General features: G+C 50.7%; 4 protein-coding genes across 5 annotated transcripts; 2 read left to right on the plus strand and 2 right to left on the minus strand.

Annotated features, from left to right (window-relative positions):
* Positions 1-695: 695 nt before the first annotated feature.
* On the minus strand, positions 696-3,841 carry LOC100897415 (kinesin-like protein KIF23). Its single transcript, XM_029112535.1, has 8 exons — positions 3,726-3,841; positions 3,400-3,563; positions 3,110-3,264; positions 2,768-2,887; positions 1,564-2,667; positions 1,230-1,458; positions 925-1,130; positions 696-803 (listed from the first exon to the last, which is right to left on the minus strand). The coding sequence occupies exons 1-8, from the start codon at positions 3,839-3,841 to the stop codon at positions 696-698; spliced, it is 2,202 nt and encodes a 733-aa protein (XP_028968368.1).
* Positions 3,842-5,125: 1,284 nt separating this feature from the next.
* On the plus strand, positions 5,126-8,171 carry LOC100897564 (8-oxo-dGDP phosphatase NUDT18). Its single transcript, XM_003747169.1, has 9 exons — positions 5,126-5,191; positions 5,646-5,782; positions 5,873-6,063; positions 6,657-6,824; positions 6,939-7,012; positions 7,116-7,220; positions 7,335-7,491; positions 7,669-7,752; positions 8,067-8,171. Exons 2-9 carry the CDS (start codon positions 5,674-5,676, stop codon positions 8,169-8,171), a joined length of 993 nt encoding a protein of 330 aa, XP_003747217.1. The 5' UTR covers positions 5,126-5,191; positions 5,646-5,673.
* Positions 8,172-8,760: 589 nt separating this feature from the next.
* Positions 8,761-9,471, minus strand: mRpL52 (mitochondrial ribosomal protein L52). The gene is made up of 2 exons (XM_003747094.2): positions 9,207-9,471; positions 8,761-9,064 (listed from the first exon to the last, which is right to left on the minus strand). Exons 1-2 carry the CDS (start codon positions 9,344-9,346, stop codon positions 8,827-8,829), a joined length of 378 nt encoding a protein of 125 aa, XP_003747142.1. The 5' UTR covers positions 9,347-9,471; the 3' UTR covers positions 8,761-8,826.
* On the plus strand, positions 9,287-12,365 carry LOC100897936 (probable methylmalonate-semialdehyde dehydrogenase [acylating], mitochondrial). 2 transcript variants are annotated; one of them, XM_003747093.1, is made up of 2 exons: positions 9,287-9,338; positions 10,656-12,365. In XM_003747093.1, the coding sequence occupies exon 2, from the start codon at positions 10,658-10,660 to the stop codon at positions 12,224-12,226; it is 1,569 nt and encodes a 522-aa protein (XP_003747141.1). In that variant the 5' UTR covers positions 9,287-9,338; positions 10,656-10,657; the 3' UTR covers positions 12,227-12,365. The 2 variants fall into 2 exon arrangements, with proteins under 2 accessions (XP_003747141.1, XP_003747140.1); XM_003747092.1 differs by lacking the exon at positions 9,287-9,338 and adding an exon at positions 9,714-9,816.
* Positions 12,366-15,444: the final 3,079 nt, after the last annotated feature.

The raw sequence follows: 15,444 nt of genomic DNA on the forward strand, positions 1-15,444 counted from the left end.
GCACATGTGCGCGGAGATTGGTGGGGGGAAAGAGCCGAAAAACGGCTCACGAACGAAGCGCTTGCGCTTTTATTCCATAGGGGGGAGGGGGATGGGGGGTCGGGTAATGCCTAGAATATCCGCAGAATTATGCATGTCTAATGTGATTCTGATGATTGAACGATGAAGATTGGAATGCTGATTGTGAGATTGCTATTTATTTTACAATAAGGGAAACAATCTGATTTTGCTCACATCACTAAAGTACATACTTTATTCGAATTTCATTTCAATGTTCTCTTCCTCAAAAATATCGATAAGAACCTGAAACCTTTGCGCACAATCTCGTCCAATCCGAGAACCTCTTGACAGAGTTCGACCACGCCCTTGATGTACCTACACAAATCTACTCAATTACCATTATGATGATCGGAGCCGATGGATAGATCGAGCTCCCGCTCCCGACAGTTTATGTGACGCCGAGGATTTTCACTCAGCTGGAAGCCCGGAGTCGACGACGAGAGACAGCGAGTTGTTGTGAATGTGGAGAATTCTCCGGCGATAGAAGGTGAAGTCGCGACAAGGACACTGGAAATCACAATGCTCTCGAGAAATGGAGTCCTTTTTAGGTGTCTTTGTCGAATCAGTAGGATCGGTATCCATTCTCTGAATCCTCCACGATGATGCAAGCATGCGGAAGCGTAACGGTGAGCATATCATTTTCTCGGGTTCAAGAACAAACCCTTGAAGCTAAAAGTACGCCCAATTTTCTTCTTAAGTACAAGGTCTCGCGCGTACGCATGTCCCTCGATGGCGATCTTACACTGGAAGAAAAACCCCGAAATAAACACAACGAGCGAAGCTCCGAAATTACTGTCTTCGCCACAGTATCATTGTACGGTGATGCGAGCGGAAGTCGAGGGATTGAGAATGCGGCCTGCTTACTCGTTCCTTCGTCTCCATGAGACTGATGCGTTTCTTCCTTGAATCTCCCACGTGTTTGCGATTCTTGCGTGGACACGCGTCGTCCCCGGCCGGGTCGCCGGCGCCCTCCAGGACAAATACTCCGGGATCGGATTGTGACGAAAGTGGAGTCCTGCATTTCGTCCTTTCTGGCTGCGTAATTTTCGCATCGGACACGCGGACGTTGCCTGTGGAAATGTTCCCATTCAGTTCTCTCCCCTTGTTTCTCCTTGAAATCCAAGTGATTATACCATAACCCGGAAGCATCGAACAAATACAGAACTCACGCTTCCTTCGCTTGTGACGCTGCGGTCTCTCGGGCGGCCGGGCGGAACACTGGTTTTCGGTATGGAAGCTCCAAAGCGAATAAGCTTCGTATTCACTCGTCGCTGCCGCCCCGCTGCTGCCTGCCTGATGATTCGCTCCTTCTTCTCCGGACAAGCGATCTTCTTCTGAGGATATTCGGATCTCGTTTTCCTTGTCCCCGATGTTCTCAACTGCTTTCTTGATCCTGACCTGGTGGAATGATTCTTGTTCACAGGCAGTTCATAGTGGAACCTCGCGATCGAGCAGAGAAATCCTCTTCGCCTCGAAATTCAGAATTCTCTCAGCTCGTCTCACCTTTTTACTGCGGACTCTCTCGAGGGATTCTTCGAGATGCGATGCTCGCGACTCCGCCGACTCTTTTTCCGCCTGGATCTCGACCAATCGTTCTTTGAGATAATCTCTCTCTTGGATCATTTCGTTGAGTTTCAGCAGGGTATCCTGATGAGCCCTCGACTTGTCTCGATAGATTTTTTCTTGAGCAGCTAGCTGAGACAGAGCATTGTGGAGCTCCTCATGCAAAAAATCAATACTGCTTCTCGAATCAGAAGTTCGCTCTTCACTGGTGCTTTGAGGGGTCTCTGCTATGCGGCAGCTATCAAAGTTCAGATCTTCAACTCTGTCTTGTGGCTCAAGATGGGAGCCCATGTCCCAAGCCGTCGTGTAAAACTCCTCAATCGACGGTGTCGGACTGGGTTCTCGGAACTGGATTTTTTTCTTGGTCCGTCGAAGCGGTGTTTCGCAATCAATATCTTCAGCTATCTCGGCGAATTTCAACACTTCGAGGGTCTCCGCCAGATCCTCAACCCGAGGATTGATGCAGAGCAGCATTTTTATCCCGCCGATGCCTTCAAAAAAGCTTTTGAAGAGATGAGTGAGCCGTGAGTCGCGATACGGTATTTTCTTGTCGCCGCCCTCCATCTGATTCTCTCGTAGGATGTTCAGACACGACCGTAAACACAACGAGGTATAATCGAGAGATTTCGCAGTGTAGTTCCCGACACAACCAGCTAGATTCACCAGGTGGAGCTGGGTCACCGTTATGAAGTCCTTGTCCAGAACGAGGTCCCCGGTCTTTTGACTGACGGGCGCTTGAACGATCTTGATTGTGAAGACTGTATGACTGCCGAAATTCTCGGCGTTGGATTCGCTTTGAGCGATTTGTTTCCTGGATTCCCCGCGAAGGTAGATGTCCATGGCTTCGTCTGCGTTCTCAACCTCGATCTCGTTCGCTCCAGAAACATAGGTGCTCTTCGACGAATCATGTCGGATATTTTTCCAGGAATGACCACGGTTCTCATGGGTGGTCTCGTCAAGTAGATCGTACACGCAGTTGTTGCGAATTTCGACAAACTGTACGAACACAGCGATTCGGCAGTCGTCGGGTATATCAGCGGCGACCTTCAATCAATCAGACAATTGGTGAGGATCAACGAATTTCAGTGAAACCTGCGGAAAAAATCATCTCCTCCGAGGAGAACATGTGCAATCAGACAATGACCTTCGTTTCATCTAATTTCCAGCGGTCCCTCCGAGCCCATGGGCTCTGCTCGGGACTCGGCCTCCCCTCTGCGGTATCGTCTTCGATGCCGATTCGACTCCCGGACTCGATCAGCACATTCTGAAAAGTGATAGATCTGATTCGGAGCTTCGGGGCGGATACCGACACCTGATGAAATCTGATCTATGTTTACCGACGACTGCCACCGGATCCATCCGTTGGAATTCACCCTCGGGATCCGTCCTCGGAAGTGAAACCTTATTCATGGTCCTCGGGGCGTCAGATCTCGGTCCTCGAAGTCGAGGTGTTTCAGCCCGAGGGAGAGCATGGGGATATTCTCACCTGACGGTCGATCATGGCATCTTCAGTCAGACGTGCCTCGTATCCATTGAACGTGTCAGGCTTGATAGCGAATTTCATCGCCTGAAGATTCGGCGGTATACTGTTGAAGAGCACGTCGAGAGCACGCGGAAGTATGCCTGCGTCTTCAGGGGTGCCTATGGTGTCAAAAGAAAGCAGAAATTCCGTTAAAGATCAAGGGACACAGAGCACTCAGGTCTGAGGACGATCAATTGATCGAAATTCATCGTTGGCGAAACCGCTCAGAGGTAACGAGTCAGGGTGATATCCACCTATCAGAGTGTGCGTCTTTCCTGAGGCTTCGACGCCGTTGACGAAGATCAGAGCCGGCTTCCCACTCAAAACGTTGCGAATCGCCGGCAGAGCGAGTCGTCGGAAAACCTCTTGCTGACTACTTGTTGGCTCGAAAACTCCTCTGAATGAGTAGCGCACAGCTCTCGGTTCCCCATCGGTTCTCCTGGAATCAGGATGTCAGCTTGTCTCCAGGACGACATTCCTTCCGAGCCCGAATTCCCGCAAGCCTCGAGCAGATTATCATTATTGATCATAATCCGCGTGAGAGTCTCAATTTTCTCCGGGTCAATTACACAGCACCCACCTTTTTCCATACAGTCCTGGATGAATGATTAAAGTCTTGTCATTCTGAAGCTCAGATACATCGGTTTCCCCCGCCGACAATGGTTTCAGTCGGAGGTAAACCTTGTATCGATCCATATTCGTCTTGCTCGGGTTTCTTCTCCAGCCGGGTTCACAAGTCTCCGTGTCAGAATTCAAATTCTGGACGTCTGGGCGAGATTTACTAGAGTTTCAGTACCTCGATTTTTGGTCCTAGTCCCGTACGTGTTGTCATTTCTGTGCAAGGAATTAGGTCGGCGACTCTGTTGGGGAGCATTCCAGGAGTTCGAGCATGTCTCAGATGTCAGAAATAATGACACAGCCGTTGTGTTCCGCGACGCCTCAGATGGCAACGCCAGATTCTCTCTACGAAACCGCCTTCTCTGTTTGCCGGAGAGAAGCTTACTCGGGAGCCGCAGCTGAGGACATAGAAGCCTAGATCGATGCTGACTGACTGAGGTTCTCGGTCGTGAAGTACGGGCAAGCTGTCTCGGCAGTTCTGCTCGCGATGAAAGGGCCGTTTCGGAGCTCCAAACACGTCTGCGGTCGAATCGCGCTTCGGCTTCATTCTCGTGGGTGAACTCCCAGCCGAGAGCTGAAATCGATGGATTTGAAACCGATACGGTTGGAATTCATAGCTTGGTCTCTTTGAGGAACCATATGTCAATCGGAACGGCGCGCGGCGTTCCAGGAAACCCGCGGAGCTCAATGAAAGGGACAACGAGCCAGGCAGAAGCGAATCTTCGAGCGCTCCGACGCGACGAATCGGGCATGGAGATTACCGATTCCGTTAATTTCCCAAAGATCAAAACGAGCATTGCTCTGCTTTCCTCTGCGAGTGGAATGCGAACTTTCCCTCGCGAACTCCTCAGCTTTTCAGCTGAAAGCGTAAGGTTCCTGATAATGCTCATCGACGGCGGAGTCGGTCATGAATGAGAGTCGACTAGCGAAGCGCACCGGTCATTGCGCCGTTTCCGTGCTTCGTCGCTCATGGGAACGTCAACCGCTCGATCGAAGATTACCTTCGAATCTTCGTTTGCGGGCGCTTCGTTTCGCGCTCAACGACGCCGCGGCTTAGTCGTCGGCTTCACTGCCGTTTCAGTCGTCGACGTCGTACTTTTCGGTGTGGGCTACTTAACCCTGAATGATCTCTTCCCGTCTCCGCCGTGTTTCCGCTGGGACGATGGTGACTTTGAAAACCGCCGTCGACGCCGCTGCTCCCCATGCTCCAGTACCACGGTTTAGGAGAGAGGGAAGCCCCTCTCCCGAAATGTGTTACCGCGGCCGCCAGCGCCGTCGTCATCTGTTTTGGTGTCAAACAAGTCCAAATCATTGGTGTTCTGGTTTTTCTCGTTGCGTGGCTACCGGTTTTTATCCGATAAAGCAATGAGCGTCCTGAGGTGTCGTTGAGGAAAACGGCATCTGCAGCAGGTCGGGTCACGACAGCAGGTTAGACTCCCAAGTTCTCTTCTCTCTATTGAGGGTTCTTCTGATCCTCTCCGATTCCGGGCGGACTGCTGTGTTTTCCCCTGCTGGCTGACGGTGGGGAAGTCGACCCCGGAGGCCGGAGGGCATAGAATGGGGCGTAATTTCTCCTGCCGGGACGGGCACTCCGAGCTTACGCGTGAGAAATGAGCCCGAATATCTGTGTTCGCCTCCTACTGTCCCCACACGACGGTGACGTCTCCACTGGAGAAAAAGTCCCGCACGGAGATTTTTCCGGGAGACTCTCATATTGACTGAATTACGTATAGACGTGACATGTCTTACACGTCTCATCGTACTCTGATGGCACAGAGTATAAACCCCGGTTTCATTATCCAACCGCACCGCTCCCGAGCGCGAGTAGATTGGTCGAGGTCGGATATCGGGGGCTAGTGACAGATGTGATTTCTCTACTCAGGAAACAGAGGAGTAGTGCCAACGCTACTATGGAGCGCATCGAAAGCATACTCGAAGACGTCTTGCGCGGCGAAGCTGTCAACGACGATGGAGCTGGATGCGTCGATTACAGCATCCAAGACCAGCTCGCAGAATTAGGTGAGCACGGGCGGTTCCGTCGCATGACAGAAAATAACCATGACCAAAATTACCATGATGAGTAGCGGCCTAATTTTCGATCGTCGCCAGCCACCAAGGGTATCGAGTCTCAATGCAGCGCGGATTTTCGACCGGTGTTGATGAAGAATATCACATACATCGTTGGAGCGGTGGTTTTCAACGAAAAGGGCGAAGTCCTGCTCATGCAGGAAGCCAAACAGTCCTGTGCAGGGACGTGGTATCTCCCGGCTGGCAGGGTGGAACCAGGCGAGCAGATAATTGTAAGTGAATATTGGCCAGAAAACGATCGAGTCCCCAACACGCCGAGAGCGAGTTCGATGAGCCTCGGGGGAAAACGATACGAGAAATTGTGCATTGCCTATTTATGTGCATTGCGGGCCGCCGAGTTTTCCGTGCTCTTCTGCTGAATCTTGTTCAAAATGGAGTCCCCGTAATTTTTCGATATTTTTGACCCGATTCCGCCCGAAGAGTTCCAACGGTGAGTTTGTTTGTTTATCTCGCCGGCGGGTCATTTCGGACCTGACCCTGTTAAATGATCCTCATAATTTACGAGGTATCCGAGCCTTCCCCTGCGGGTAAAATCGAGCGTCTTTCGTAAAAAGGGGGAATCCCCGAATCGAATTCGCGACTTGGCCCCTCCGTCAGCTAGACCATATCAAACAAAAGACAATGTCGGGGGCCGGCTAATCTGGAGCCATTTGGATGAGCGAGAATTTGCCGGCAGAGAGGAGTGATTTCTCGACCACATAAAGAATCCAAGTCTCATTCGGCGAGTATCTATTCCAGCAAGCGGCCCTAACGAAACGCTTACGTCTGTGACCGAAAAAATCAATCAAGTTGATGATCGTTGCAGGAAGCAGTGCGGCGCGAGGTCCTCGAAGAAACGGGACTGGTGTTCCAACCGCAGTCCCTGCTGTGCGTAGAGACCTCCTCGGGATCTTGGTTCCGATTCCAATTCACCGGGGAGATATTGGGGGGAAAACTGAAAACTGTTGCGGAGGCCGACGCGGAATCCCTTCAGGTGAGGCCTTCTCGCCCTCCGAGAATATTTTCTCTAGGAGCTCGAATCATTGAGTCTAAATTGAATTTTCCTGCAATACATCAATGTATCTGAACCAGAACGATACCCTTGCAGGCTGCGTGGGTGTCAGACATTTCATCCCTAAGCCTAAGGAGTAAAGACATTATCAATGTTATCGACAAAGCCAGGTACGAGCGCTCGCGTTTCGAGAGCTTTCGGAGGAGACCTCGGAAGCACGAGACAGAATCCCAAACACTATCTGATTCTAAATGAAATAATTCTCTTCTCTAGGCAATACTTCTCAGATCTCCGGAGGTCGAACTTCCCGTTGCCTGCCGTGAAGAGTCACTGCAAGATCTATCTCAGAGTGGTGTGCATCATCAAGAAGAAAATCAAGTGAGTTCGTCGTACGGTGAAGCCCACACGAGTCAGGGACACTTTCGCCATCTGATTGGACGAGCCGATGATCATGAATAGAGCCCATGATCATGACGAATGACTCTATTTCAGTAACCGCGTTCATGTGCTCGTTTCGGAGAAGGGATACGCTCATCTGCCGATGACAGAAATAAACCCGATGCGGAGCGTGCATACGGCTCTGAAGAGATTCATGAACCATGTCTTCATAAATGATCCACCTCCGCACAAACCGCACGGAATTCTTTCGGTGAGTCCTTACTGAACAATGTTGGAAAACTCACGTATTCCTCCGCTGTGTATAATTCTGCTACATACTATAAAACCCATGGCCGCCTTTGATTTCGATTCAGAAACTGGTCTTTCCGTACCATCAGTCGGATCTCGTAAAATATTCACGTTCAAACTTATTTTCTTCTGCTTACAGTTCGAGCATGATGGTACGCCGATCCACGCGAATGACGGCTTCTGCCTGAGTATTTTCGTCTCATGTAAGAACTGTCTCGAAGAGGTAAGCTGTCAAAAAGACCTAGAAACCCCCCAGAATGCAGAACATCCCGGATGTCATTATTTGCTGCGGAGGGCGGGTCCGGGCAGCGAATTTGCCCGGACCAGAACCTGGTCCCAAGGGAGAACCGTGCCGAGATCCGAACAGAAACCCTCAAGGGATGCCATTCGGAAGCACCGCCATCCGCTCAGGCTGCACCGTTCTACGGAGCGGCCTGAGCTCACGAACACCGAACACCCGTCTCGCAATGAAAACGCGAAGTCACTAAAGTCGATGCAATACGTGAGCGGGAAGAGTAGTATCCTCCTTCATTCCAGGTGTCTCTGTGTCCCAGCTTCACATGGCTCGAGATCAGTTCAAAACTCGCACAAAATCTGCAGAAGAAAATCAAACCACACACCCTCGCAGCTCTGTGCATTTGACGATCTTCAAACAATGCCGATATACCCACCAGCCTGATTTTCACCAGGGGAGCCCAGTTCCATCGAAGATCACAGGCGGGGGGTCCGGCGATTCCGACCGTTATGCACAAGGACCTGAAAACATCGCTCTCGTGTTTCTAGATAGCGAGACGTCATTCTGTACAAATATTGAGTTTAGGAGCGTTGAAATGATGGAACCTCTATTTGACCCCGTTTCCGAGCTATGTATAGGTATTACATACGGGCGATTCGTTCATACGACGTGACTCTTGAGCGTCTTAGGTATTCGGAATATGACAGCTGCCTCGGATGCTTGACATTGTAAGTATCTATCACTGGATATATCAATAAAAAATCAATTGATAAATTATCCTCCGAGCATGATCTTTCCCCGAATCGCCCCCCGACTCGCCTCCGCATGGAGCTCTTTTTCAAAGTGGGACATCAAATCAGGAAGGAACGGTAACCCGCAACCTTCTCGGCCGCAGAGGTACTCCCTCATTCGATAGGATCACTGCCAGCGCAAGCTTTCGATCGACCCCGCCAACAGGAACGGAAATAACTAGCTCACTTTCTCAGAACAGTCCTTGATTAAGTTTATTTCTCAAGATTACCGACGCACCTCTTCAACTACCCCATGTCTTCGCTCTAGTCTTCAACTAGTCCATGTCTTCGCTTTACTCTTCAACTTATTTGCTATTATTCGCTTTTTATCCGTCTCGATCTTTTCTTTCGCCTCCTGGACTGCAGCTCTAGCACCGTCGACCTGACTGAGCAGCATCTGTACCCGTTGATTGTAGGTCAATTGCTGCAGGTACCGTCTTCTTTGGGCGTTGTTCAGCGGAGCAGGTGTACCGTCGAGTCGCGACCAATCCGGCGCGTCAGCGAAAACTCTGAAATTGAGATCTGTAGTTGTCTAAGACTGCTTCAGATTTCCATCGCTCCCCGCAGACAGATAGAGCCGGAATCGTCAACTCATCCTTCTCTTGATAGAAACATCTAATCTCTCTCCGAAGATATCATTAGGATACTCACCGCCATTGATTCATGAAGCGCTCTTCTCTCCTAGATGCGCGATATCTGGCTCCGGCAGAAACCGCGACTGTTGTGTGGAGAGCTCGAGTCGTCTCCGAGCTGAAGCCACTGCAGGTTAATCGTCCGATCAAGGTGAGCATAGTCTCTGATATCCGCCACTGGGAACGAGCAGGGGGGCTCTTTTTTCCGGGACTCCCTGATTTTGTACCGACTGGAGCACCACGCACAAAAAACTCGTCGACGAGCAATACCGGAGGCTTGTTTTGTTGACGAAATAAGCAGACAGCAGATCAGACCAATTATTGAGTAAAGGTTGCCTGCTGCCTGGGACTTTGAGGGCGGAGCATCTCTGCCACTTCTCACACTTCAGCCTCGATGATTCGAGTAGAATATGGAGAGATGATAAACTTCGCAATTCGGGGCTGCTCATCCGATACCGACTGTATCCGAGCCCCTGCGAAGGAAAGCCGCTGGCTTGATGTTCTTGCCAGTGATGGCGCTAGTGGTACCTAACGTCATCTGGTCGTTTCTGGCTACGCTGCTCCACAGACAGTCTGGCAAAAAGCGTATGTGAGATAACCTCAAGAGGTCATTTTCGCTAAAACCAGCGGTAAGTTCACGTAGTCGTTTGGCGTCCACGTAAGCCCGGTGCGGACCCTAGTTGTCCCGGACAGAATCGATGATCAAGGGATCCCCGAATGAAGTCGGTTCAAGCCGCGAATTTGGCATGTCTTCTCGCCTGAGCTAAGGAATTAGAACACCGAGATACCTGATTCGCAGCAGGGACAGACGATCTCCGCTGCCTCATAAATTCCCGGACGTTCTTGGAACTCCGATCAGAAGTGCGGACCATGATTTCATCTTGACGTCGAAGTTCTCTTGAGTTTCCTGTCGTGCTCACGCTGCTGGGCCAAGCTCGCGCGAGGAAGCTCATATGATCGATGGCTCTCCCCCATTAATTCTGTTTTCAACGTATTCCGCAAAGAAATTCCCTAACGCGAAGCTTCGCTTGCTGATCGTCTGGATCGTTATGAGCTCTTCAACATCACTTTCCGGGAAATTACGGTCGAGACTCCTCTGATTGAGAAATATCAATCACGATACTCGAGCTGGTTCAGAAAACGCGAAAGGATCCGTCCGCGGAAACTTCCCGCAAATATCCGGATGGCGCGAGGCTTGGCCCATTTGATCGCTTATCCACCAAGTTGGCGCAGTGGCTGTATAAGCACAATTACACTCAATCAGTGGATATACGCTCCCTGAATCGTGACGGTCCCCCTGTCGACAAGCGTCTGGTCGACTGCGATCACAACTGAGAGAATTCGTCTACCTCACAGAATATTTTCCCATTCGATTGATTTGGAGAGCTCTAGGCTAGATCAGCTGGGAAATGTATTACTTCGAGCCGGCGGATCGATAGCAGTTCTTCCATATTCGTTTCAATTTCAGCAATGGCTTCGCTGCGAGCTTCTTCTACGATACGCGGTCTAACTCAGCTGCATTCGAGAATGTATTCATCGGCGGCTCCTACCACAAAAATGTTCATCGGTGGTAAATTCGTCGAGTCGAAAACGCAGGAGTGGGTCGATCTACGAAACCCCGCCACGAACGAGGTGGTCACTCGCGTTCCGTGCTCGACGACGGAAGAAATGCAATCGGCAGTCGACAGCTGCAAGGAAGCCTTCAAGACCTGGAGTCAGACATCGCCACTGACCAGGCAGCAGTGTATGTTTCGTCTTCAGAATCTGATAAAAACTAATACGAAACGTCTCGCCGAGAGCATAACCACGGAACAAGGCAAGACGCTCCCCGACGCCGAGGGAGACGTGTTGAGGGGTCAACAAGTTGTCGAACACGCGTGCAGCGCGACATCTCTACTGCTCGGGGAAACATCTCACCAAGTCACAAAAGACATGGATATTCACAGTTACCGACTCCCTCTCGGAGTGACAGCTGGTATTGCGCCTTTCAACTTCCCCGCCATGGTCCCGTTATGGATGTTCCCCATGGCGATAGTGTCCGGAAACACGATGGTGATGAAACCATCGGAAAAAGATCCCGGTGCGACGATGATTCTCATGGAACTGCTCCAGGAGGCCGGAGTTCCCGACGGCGTCGTCAACGTGATCCACGGCACGAAAGAATCCGTGAGGTTCATTTGCCAGAATCCCGATATTCGGGCGATCTCGTTCGTCGGAGCCGACACAGCCGGTAAATACATCTACGAGGAGGGAGCCAAAAACGGAAAACGTATGCAGTGCAATATGGGCGCAAAAAATCACGGCGTTGTCATGCCCGACGCCAACAAAGAGCACACCTTGAATCAGCTGGTCGGTGCAGCTTTCGGCGCTGCGGGACAACGTTGTATGGCGTTGTCGACCGTGATTTTCGTGGGCGAATCGAAAAAGTGGGTTCCAGAAATGGTCGAGCGCGCTCAAAAGCTCCGAGTGAACGCGGGTCATGTCGCGGGCACGGATCTAGGCCCGGTGATCAGCTCCGAGAGCAAGCAGCGAATCCATGAGCTCATCGAGTCCGGTGTGAAGGAAGGCGCGAAGCTTCTGCTCGATGGTCGTCACATAGTCGTTCCAGGGTACGAGAATGGGAATTTCGTCGGACCGACGGTACTTCATAATGTCACACCTCAGATGCGATGCTATCGCGAAGAAATTTTCGGCCCCGTTCTCATATCGACCGAGGTGGAAACGCTCGACGACGCAATCAAGATCATCAATGGCAACCCGTACGGGAACGGGACAGCAATCTTCACCACGAATGGAGCTACGGCACGGAAGTTCACTTTCGAAGCGGATTGTGGACAGGTTGGCGTCAACGTTCCGATCCCGGTGCCGCTACCCATGTTCTCGTTCACTGGCTCTCGGGGTTCTTTCCTCGGAGACGCCAACTTCTACGGAAAAGCCGGATTGAACTTCTACACTCAATGGAAGACTGTGACTCAGTTGTGGCGATCTCAGGACTCCCAATCGTCCAGCTCGCCCCTGTCTATGCCCGTGATGCGTTAGATGCGTTTTGATTGTTGACCATATATGAGAGTATATATTCATTTTTTAAGAGGTGCCAAATTCGCCTCACATCCATTTATACACTCCTCTCGGATGAATGCTCTTGCATAATAAACGGTGATCATACCTTTTTGTACATGAGGATTCCATCGGTGTACACTCAAGTTTATTAGCTCGAGGAAATAAGATAGACAGACTTAGTCAAGCGGGGGGAATTCCCTTAACGTCAGAGCGGCGACTCACTCTCCATCGGAAGGAGTGGTGGACAACATTTTTCCGGGCAACGGGAACCCTGAATTTGCGTTGGGCTCTTGTGATAGTCTGTGCGGAGTCGAAGAGGTTTGAGAAGTCGGGGTTTTTGATGATAGAAAGGCAGAGTCTGCGATCGGCTTCGTCGAGTAACGAAGAGATAGATGGGAGTACAAGGCAGTTCACGTCGTAAAATTCGTATACCGGAGCTGGGAAAATTTCCAGTGGGTCCGCCTCTCTCGAGCGCTGAACGGAAGATTCGTTGATGGGGAAGATGTCACACGAGGGACTTTCGGGTCCTCGGAAACCTTCGGTAGGGCTCCGGGCCGATCATATGATCGCTCCTCAGGTTACGTAGATTCGGGGATTCTCGATGCGCGATCTCAGAACATCGAAATTCGGAAAGAACTACGCCTATCGTTACGAATCATGCGAATATGGATTTTTTGCTTCACAGAGAACCGTGGGAAAATATTTATCGCTCTAGAGACACATGTCTTGACCGATAAAGGCGTCGAAGATTATCTTGTCCGGCGAATTCAGGATTTCAGACGGTCCCAGCTTGTCGGAAACGGTAAAATCTCTTCGAGTCCGTTGACTTTCGGATAAAGACCCTCTACGGAACTTTCAGGGAAACCCCAAAGAAACTTATTGCTCCCCAGAGCGTGTCTAAACTGAAAAGCGGTGAAGCTTGGAACAAGCGTGAAGAGACACACGCAGAGATAAGACCTGAAGAATACATACATCTATCAGCGGCTTTTATTCTTCCTTAAACATGATGCCCCGAGCGACATTGGACCAAGGAGGAAAATGATACCGAAATCCATCGCATAATCCCAATTCGACCAAATATCGATTCCCAAGAGAGGCAAATTCTTCCGCGCTCAGTGGCCGTTCCCTGACGATCGACATTTCGAGTCGATGCGGAAGGCAGATGAGATTCGACATTTCGATTTAGGAATACTTTTATACTTTCCCAGACTCCGAATTTCCCTGGGAAGCTCACGGAGATCCCAGTAATTTGGAGAGACCCTAGAGGGATAGCGCCAGTAGGGACCAGGGGTACTCGAGCAGTCAACCAGCGAAATTTTTTACCCCGTTCCAAATGTGAGTTCTGGCCGCGGCGCGGTGGTGACACAGTTTGCGGAATGCTCCTGAGTTGAGTTGAATACCTCTTCGCGTTGTCTTCCCTCCGGTCCTCGCTTAAGGACCGCTTTTGCCCGAGATCCAAGATTTACAGCGTTCACAAGAGCAACGATTTTTACCGCGAAGAGAGAAACTCCAGAATTAAACTCACTCAGAGTTAGAGACTCGATCCGTCGGCGGCGGCTTCCTCTATATTTACCGAGGAAGAGGGAAATTGGGGAATGTTACCGAGGAAACGCTGACGGCGAGAGATCGCTCAGCGTTTTGCGCTCGAGAAATCGCAGTCCGACTAGGAACAGAGCTCTCGAAAGATCAGGGTTTCCGTGGGATAGAAAGCGCCTGTTGAAATGACACAGGTTCTTTCTGGGAATCTACGCTCCCGGACGCGGACCTCAGTGATGTACATGTACGCGTTACCGCTCGCATTTTTATGCCGGTTTCAGAAGGGGAGGTCAAAATGGAGGTCAAAACGCAAAATGGAGGGGAGCATGCTCTGATCGCTCCGAATCAATTATATTTGCGACCTGAGTCTGGACTCCTGTGCTTCTGCAGGAGGAAGTGTCTGAAGCATATACTGAAGGATTTCCTACTCTGGAATTTAGGACACGATTCCAGACCAGATTCGCAAATTGCGTTCGATTATTCCATGGGGGATGTCTCTACAAACTTCACGGAAATGTCGATTTCCGCGTCCTGGGGAGGCGATGCGATCCATAACCCACGGAGGGCGAGGGAGGAGGCGATAAATTCCCGGATTGAGGACTAAGAATCCATGCCCTAGCGGTCCGTGCTTCCGATAGAATCATAGAGTGTCTCTGACCCTGCTCTACAAACTATTCCGGGATCGAGCTATCAGGCTGAGCGAAGGCAACGTTTGTTTTAATCATTGTCCATTAGGCGAGCACGAGAACTGTCTTTACGCGGCTTCAGGTCTAGCGGCGGATGTTGATAGTAATAGCATCAGTGCCGCGTAGGCGTAACGCGATTGGCTTGATCGCGTAATATAATACAGCCGTAAGTGAGGTGTTGCTCAGAAAGATCCAATACTCCACCGGCAGCGCCGAGTTCCGAGGACGATAAGTAGATTTTTATAAACGGATTCCTAGCCTTGACTCGGACTCGGCTCGGCATTCGAGCTGCGAACACTCGCCCTCTGTTGGCAGTATGTATCTGAGCGAGCGAATGAGCGGGGCGCCCTCAGGAGAGCTCACGATTGATATAAGCTATGGATTGATGTTCCTTTCTCGCCGAGAACGATAGTGCTCTGTAAGCGGCTCGGCCGAAGACAGCGCAGCGGATCGACCATCATCGTTCTCTATCGGAATATAGTTTCCGCAATGGAACCCGAAGAGCTCCTTGAAGGAAAAAGCGCTGCACTGCGGGTCCACCCGACCAAGGTCTGCTACATGGAACATGAGAGGAATATCAGTGTCCATCACAATGGCTCATCTGTCCGTAATGGGATCCAGGAGCCTTCTCCCGATTTTCTTACCATGATTTTGAGGTCACTGTCGCGCTTATTCACAGACGATAAATTACACGGGGATCCCCTGCCATTCAGCTCGATGTTGAATGTCAGCAGCGTCGGATCTGCAGCAGAAAGCACTGCAATCCATGAATTACAATGTAACGCAGTTCACGGAGGGAATCATCGAGGAGTAAAAACCCATGATTCTCTATTTGATTCATTCGGTGGCTAGATGGCGGTGATGCGCGAATCCCAGTCAGGAGAAAGGCGAAATCGGGAGTCGGCAGGTTGACGGTATTCTCTACATCCGCAGTAGAGTTCACACATTATTCGCCCAAGATTCATGCGGAAATCC

Source organism: Galendromus occidentalis, unplaced genomic scaffold (assembly GCF_000255335.2).
Source record: "Galendromus occidentalis unplaced genomic scaffold, Mocc_1.1 scf7180000077512, whole genome shotgun sequence".
Lineage (NCBI taxonomy): Eukaryota > Metazoa > Arthropoda > Arachnida > Mesostigmata > Phytoseiidae > Galendromus > Galendromus occidentalis.

Excerpts from the sequence above, each read along its gene's own strand:
- LOC100897564 (XM_003747169.1), top strand. The coding sequence starts at position 5,674 with ATGGAGCGCATCGAAAGCATACTCGAAGACGTCTTGCGCGGCGAAGCT. Across the intron at positions 6,825-6,938 it reads CCGACGCGGAATCCCTTCAG|GCTGCGTGGGTGTCAGACAT; the intron begins GTGAGGCCTTCT and ends ATACCCTTGCAG. Across the intron at positions 7,492-7,668 it reads AACCGCACGGAATTCTTTCG|TTCGAGCATGATGGTACGCC; the intron begins GTGAGTCCTTAC and ends TTCTGCTTACAG.
- LOC100897415 (XM_029112535.1), bottom strand. The coding sequence starts at position 3,841 with ATGGATCGATACAAGGTTTACCTCCGACTGAAACCATTGTCGGCGGGG. Across the intron at positions 3,564-3,725 it reads CCAGGACTGTATGGAAAAAG|AGCTGTGCGCTACTCATTCA; the intron begins GTGGGTGCTGTG and ends TGGGGAACCGAG. Across the intron at positions 1,131-1,229 it reads GCGTCACAAGCGAAGGAAGC|GCAACGTCCGCGTGTCCGAT; the intron begins GTGAGTTCTGTA and ends ACATTTCCACAG.
- mRpL52 (XM_003747094.2), bottom strand. The coding sequence starts at position 9,346 with ATGCTCACCTTGATCGGACGATTAACCTGCAGTGGCTTCAGCTCGGAG. Across the intron at positions 9,065-9,206 it reads CGCTTCATGAATCAATGGCG|AGTTTTCGCTGACGCGCCGG; the intron begins GTGAGTATCCTA and ends TCTCAATTTCAG.
- LOC100897936 (XM_003747093.1), top strand. The coding sequence starts at position 10,658 with ATGGCTTCGCTGCGAGCTTCTTCTACGATACGCGGTCTAACTCAGCTG.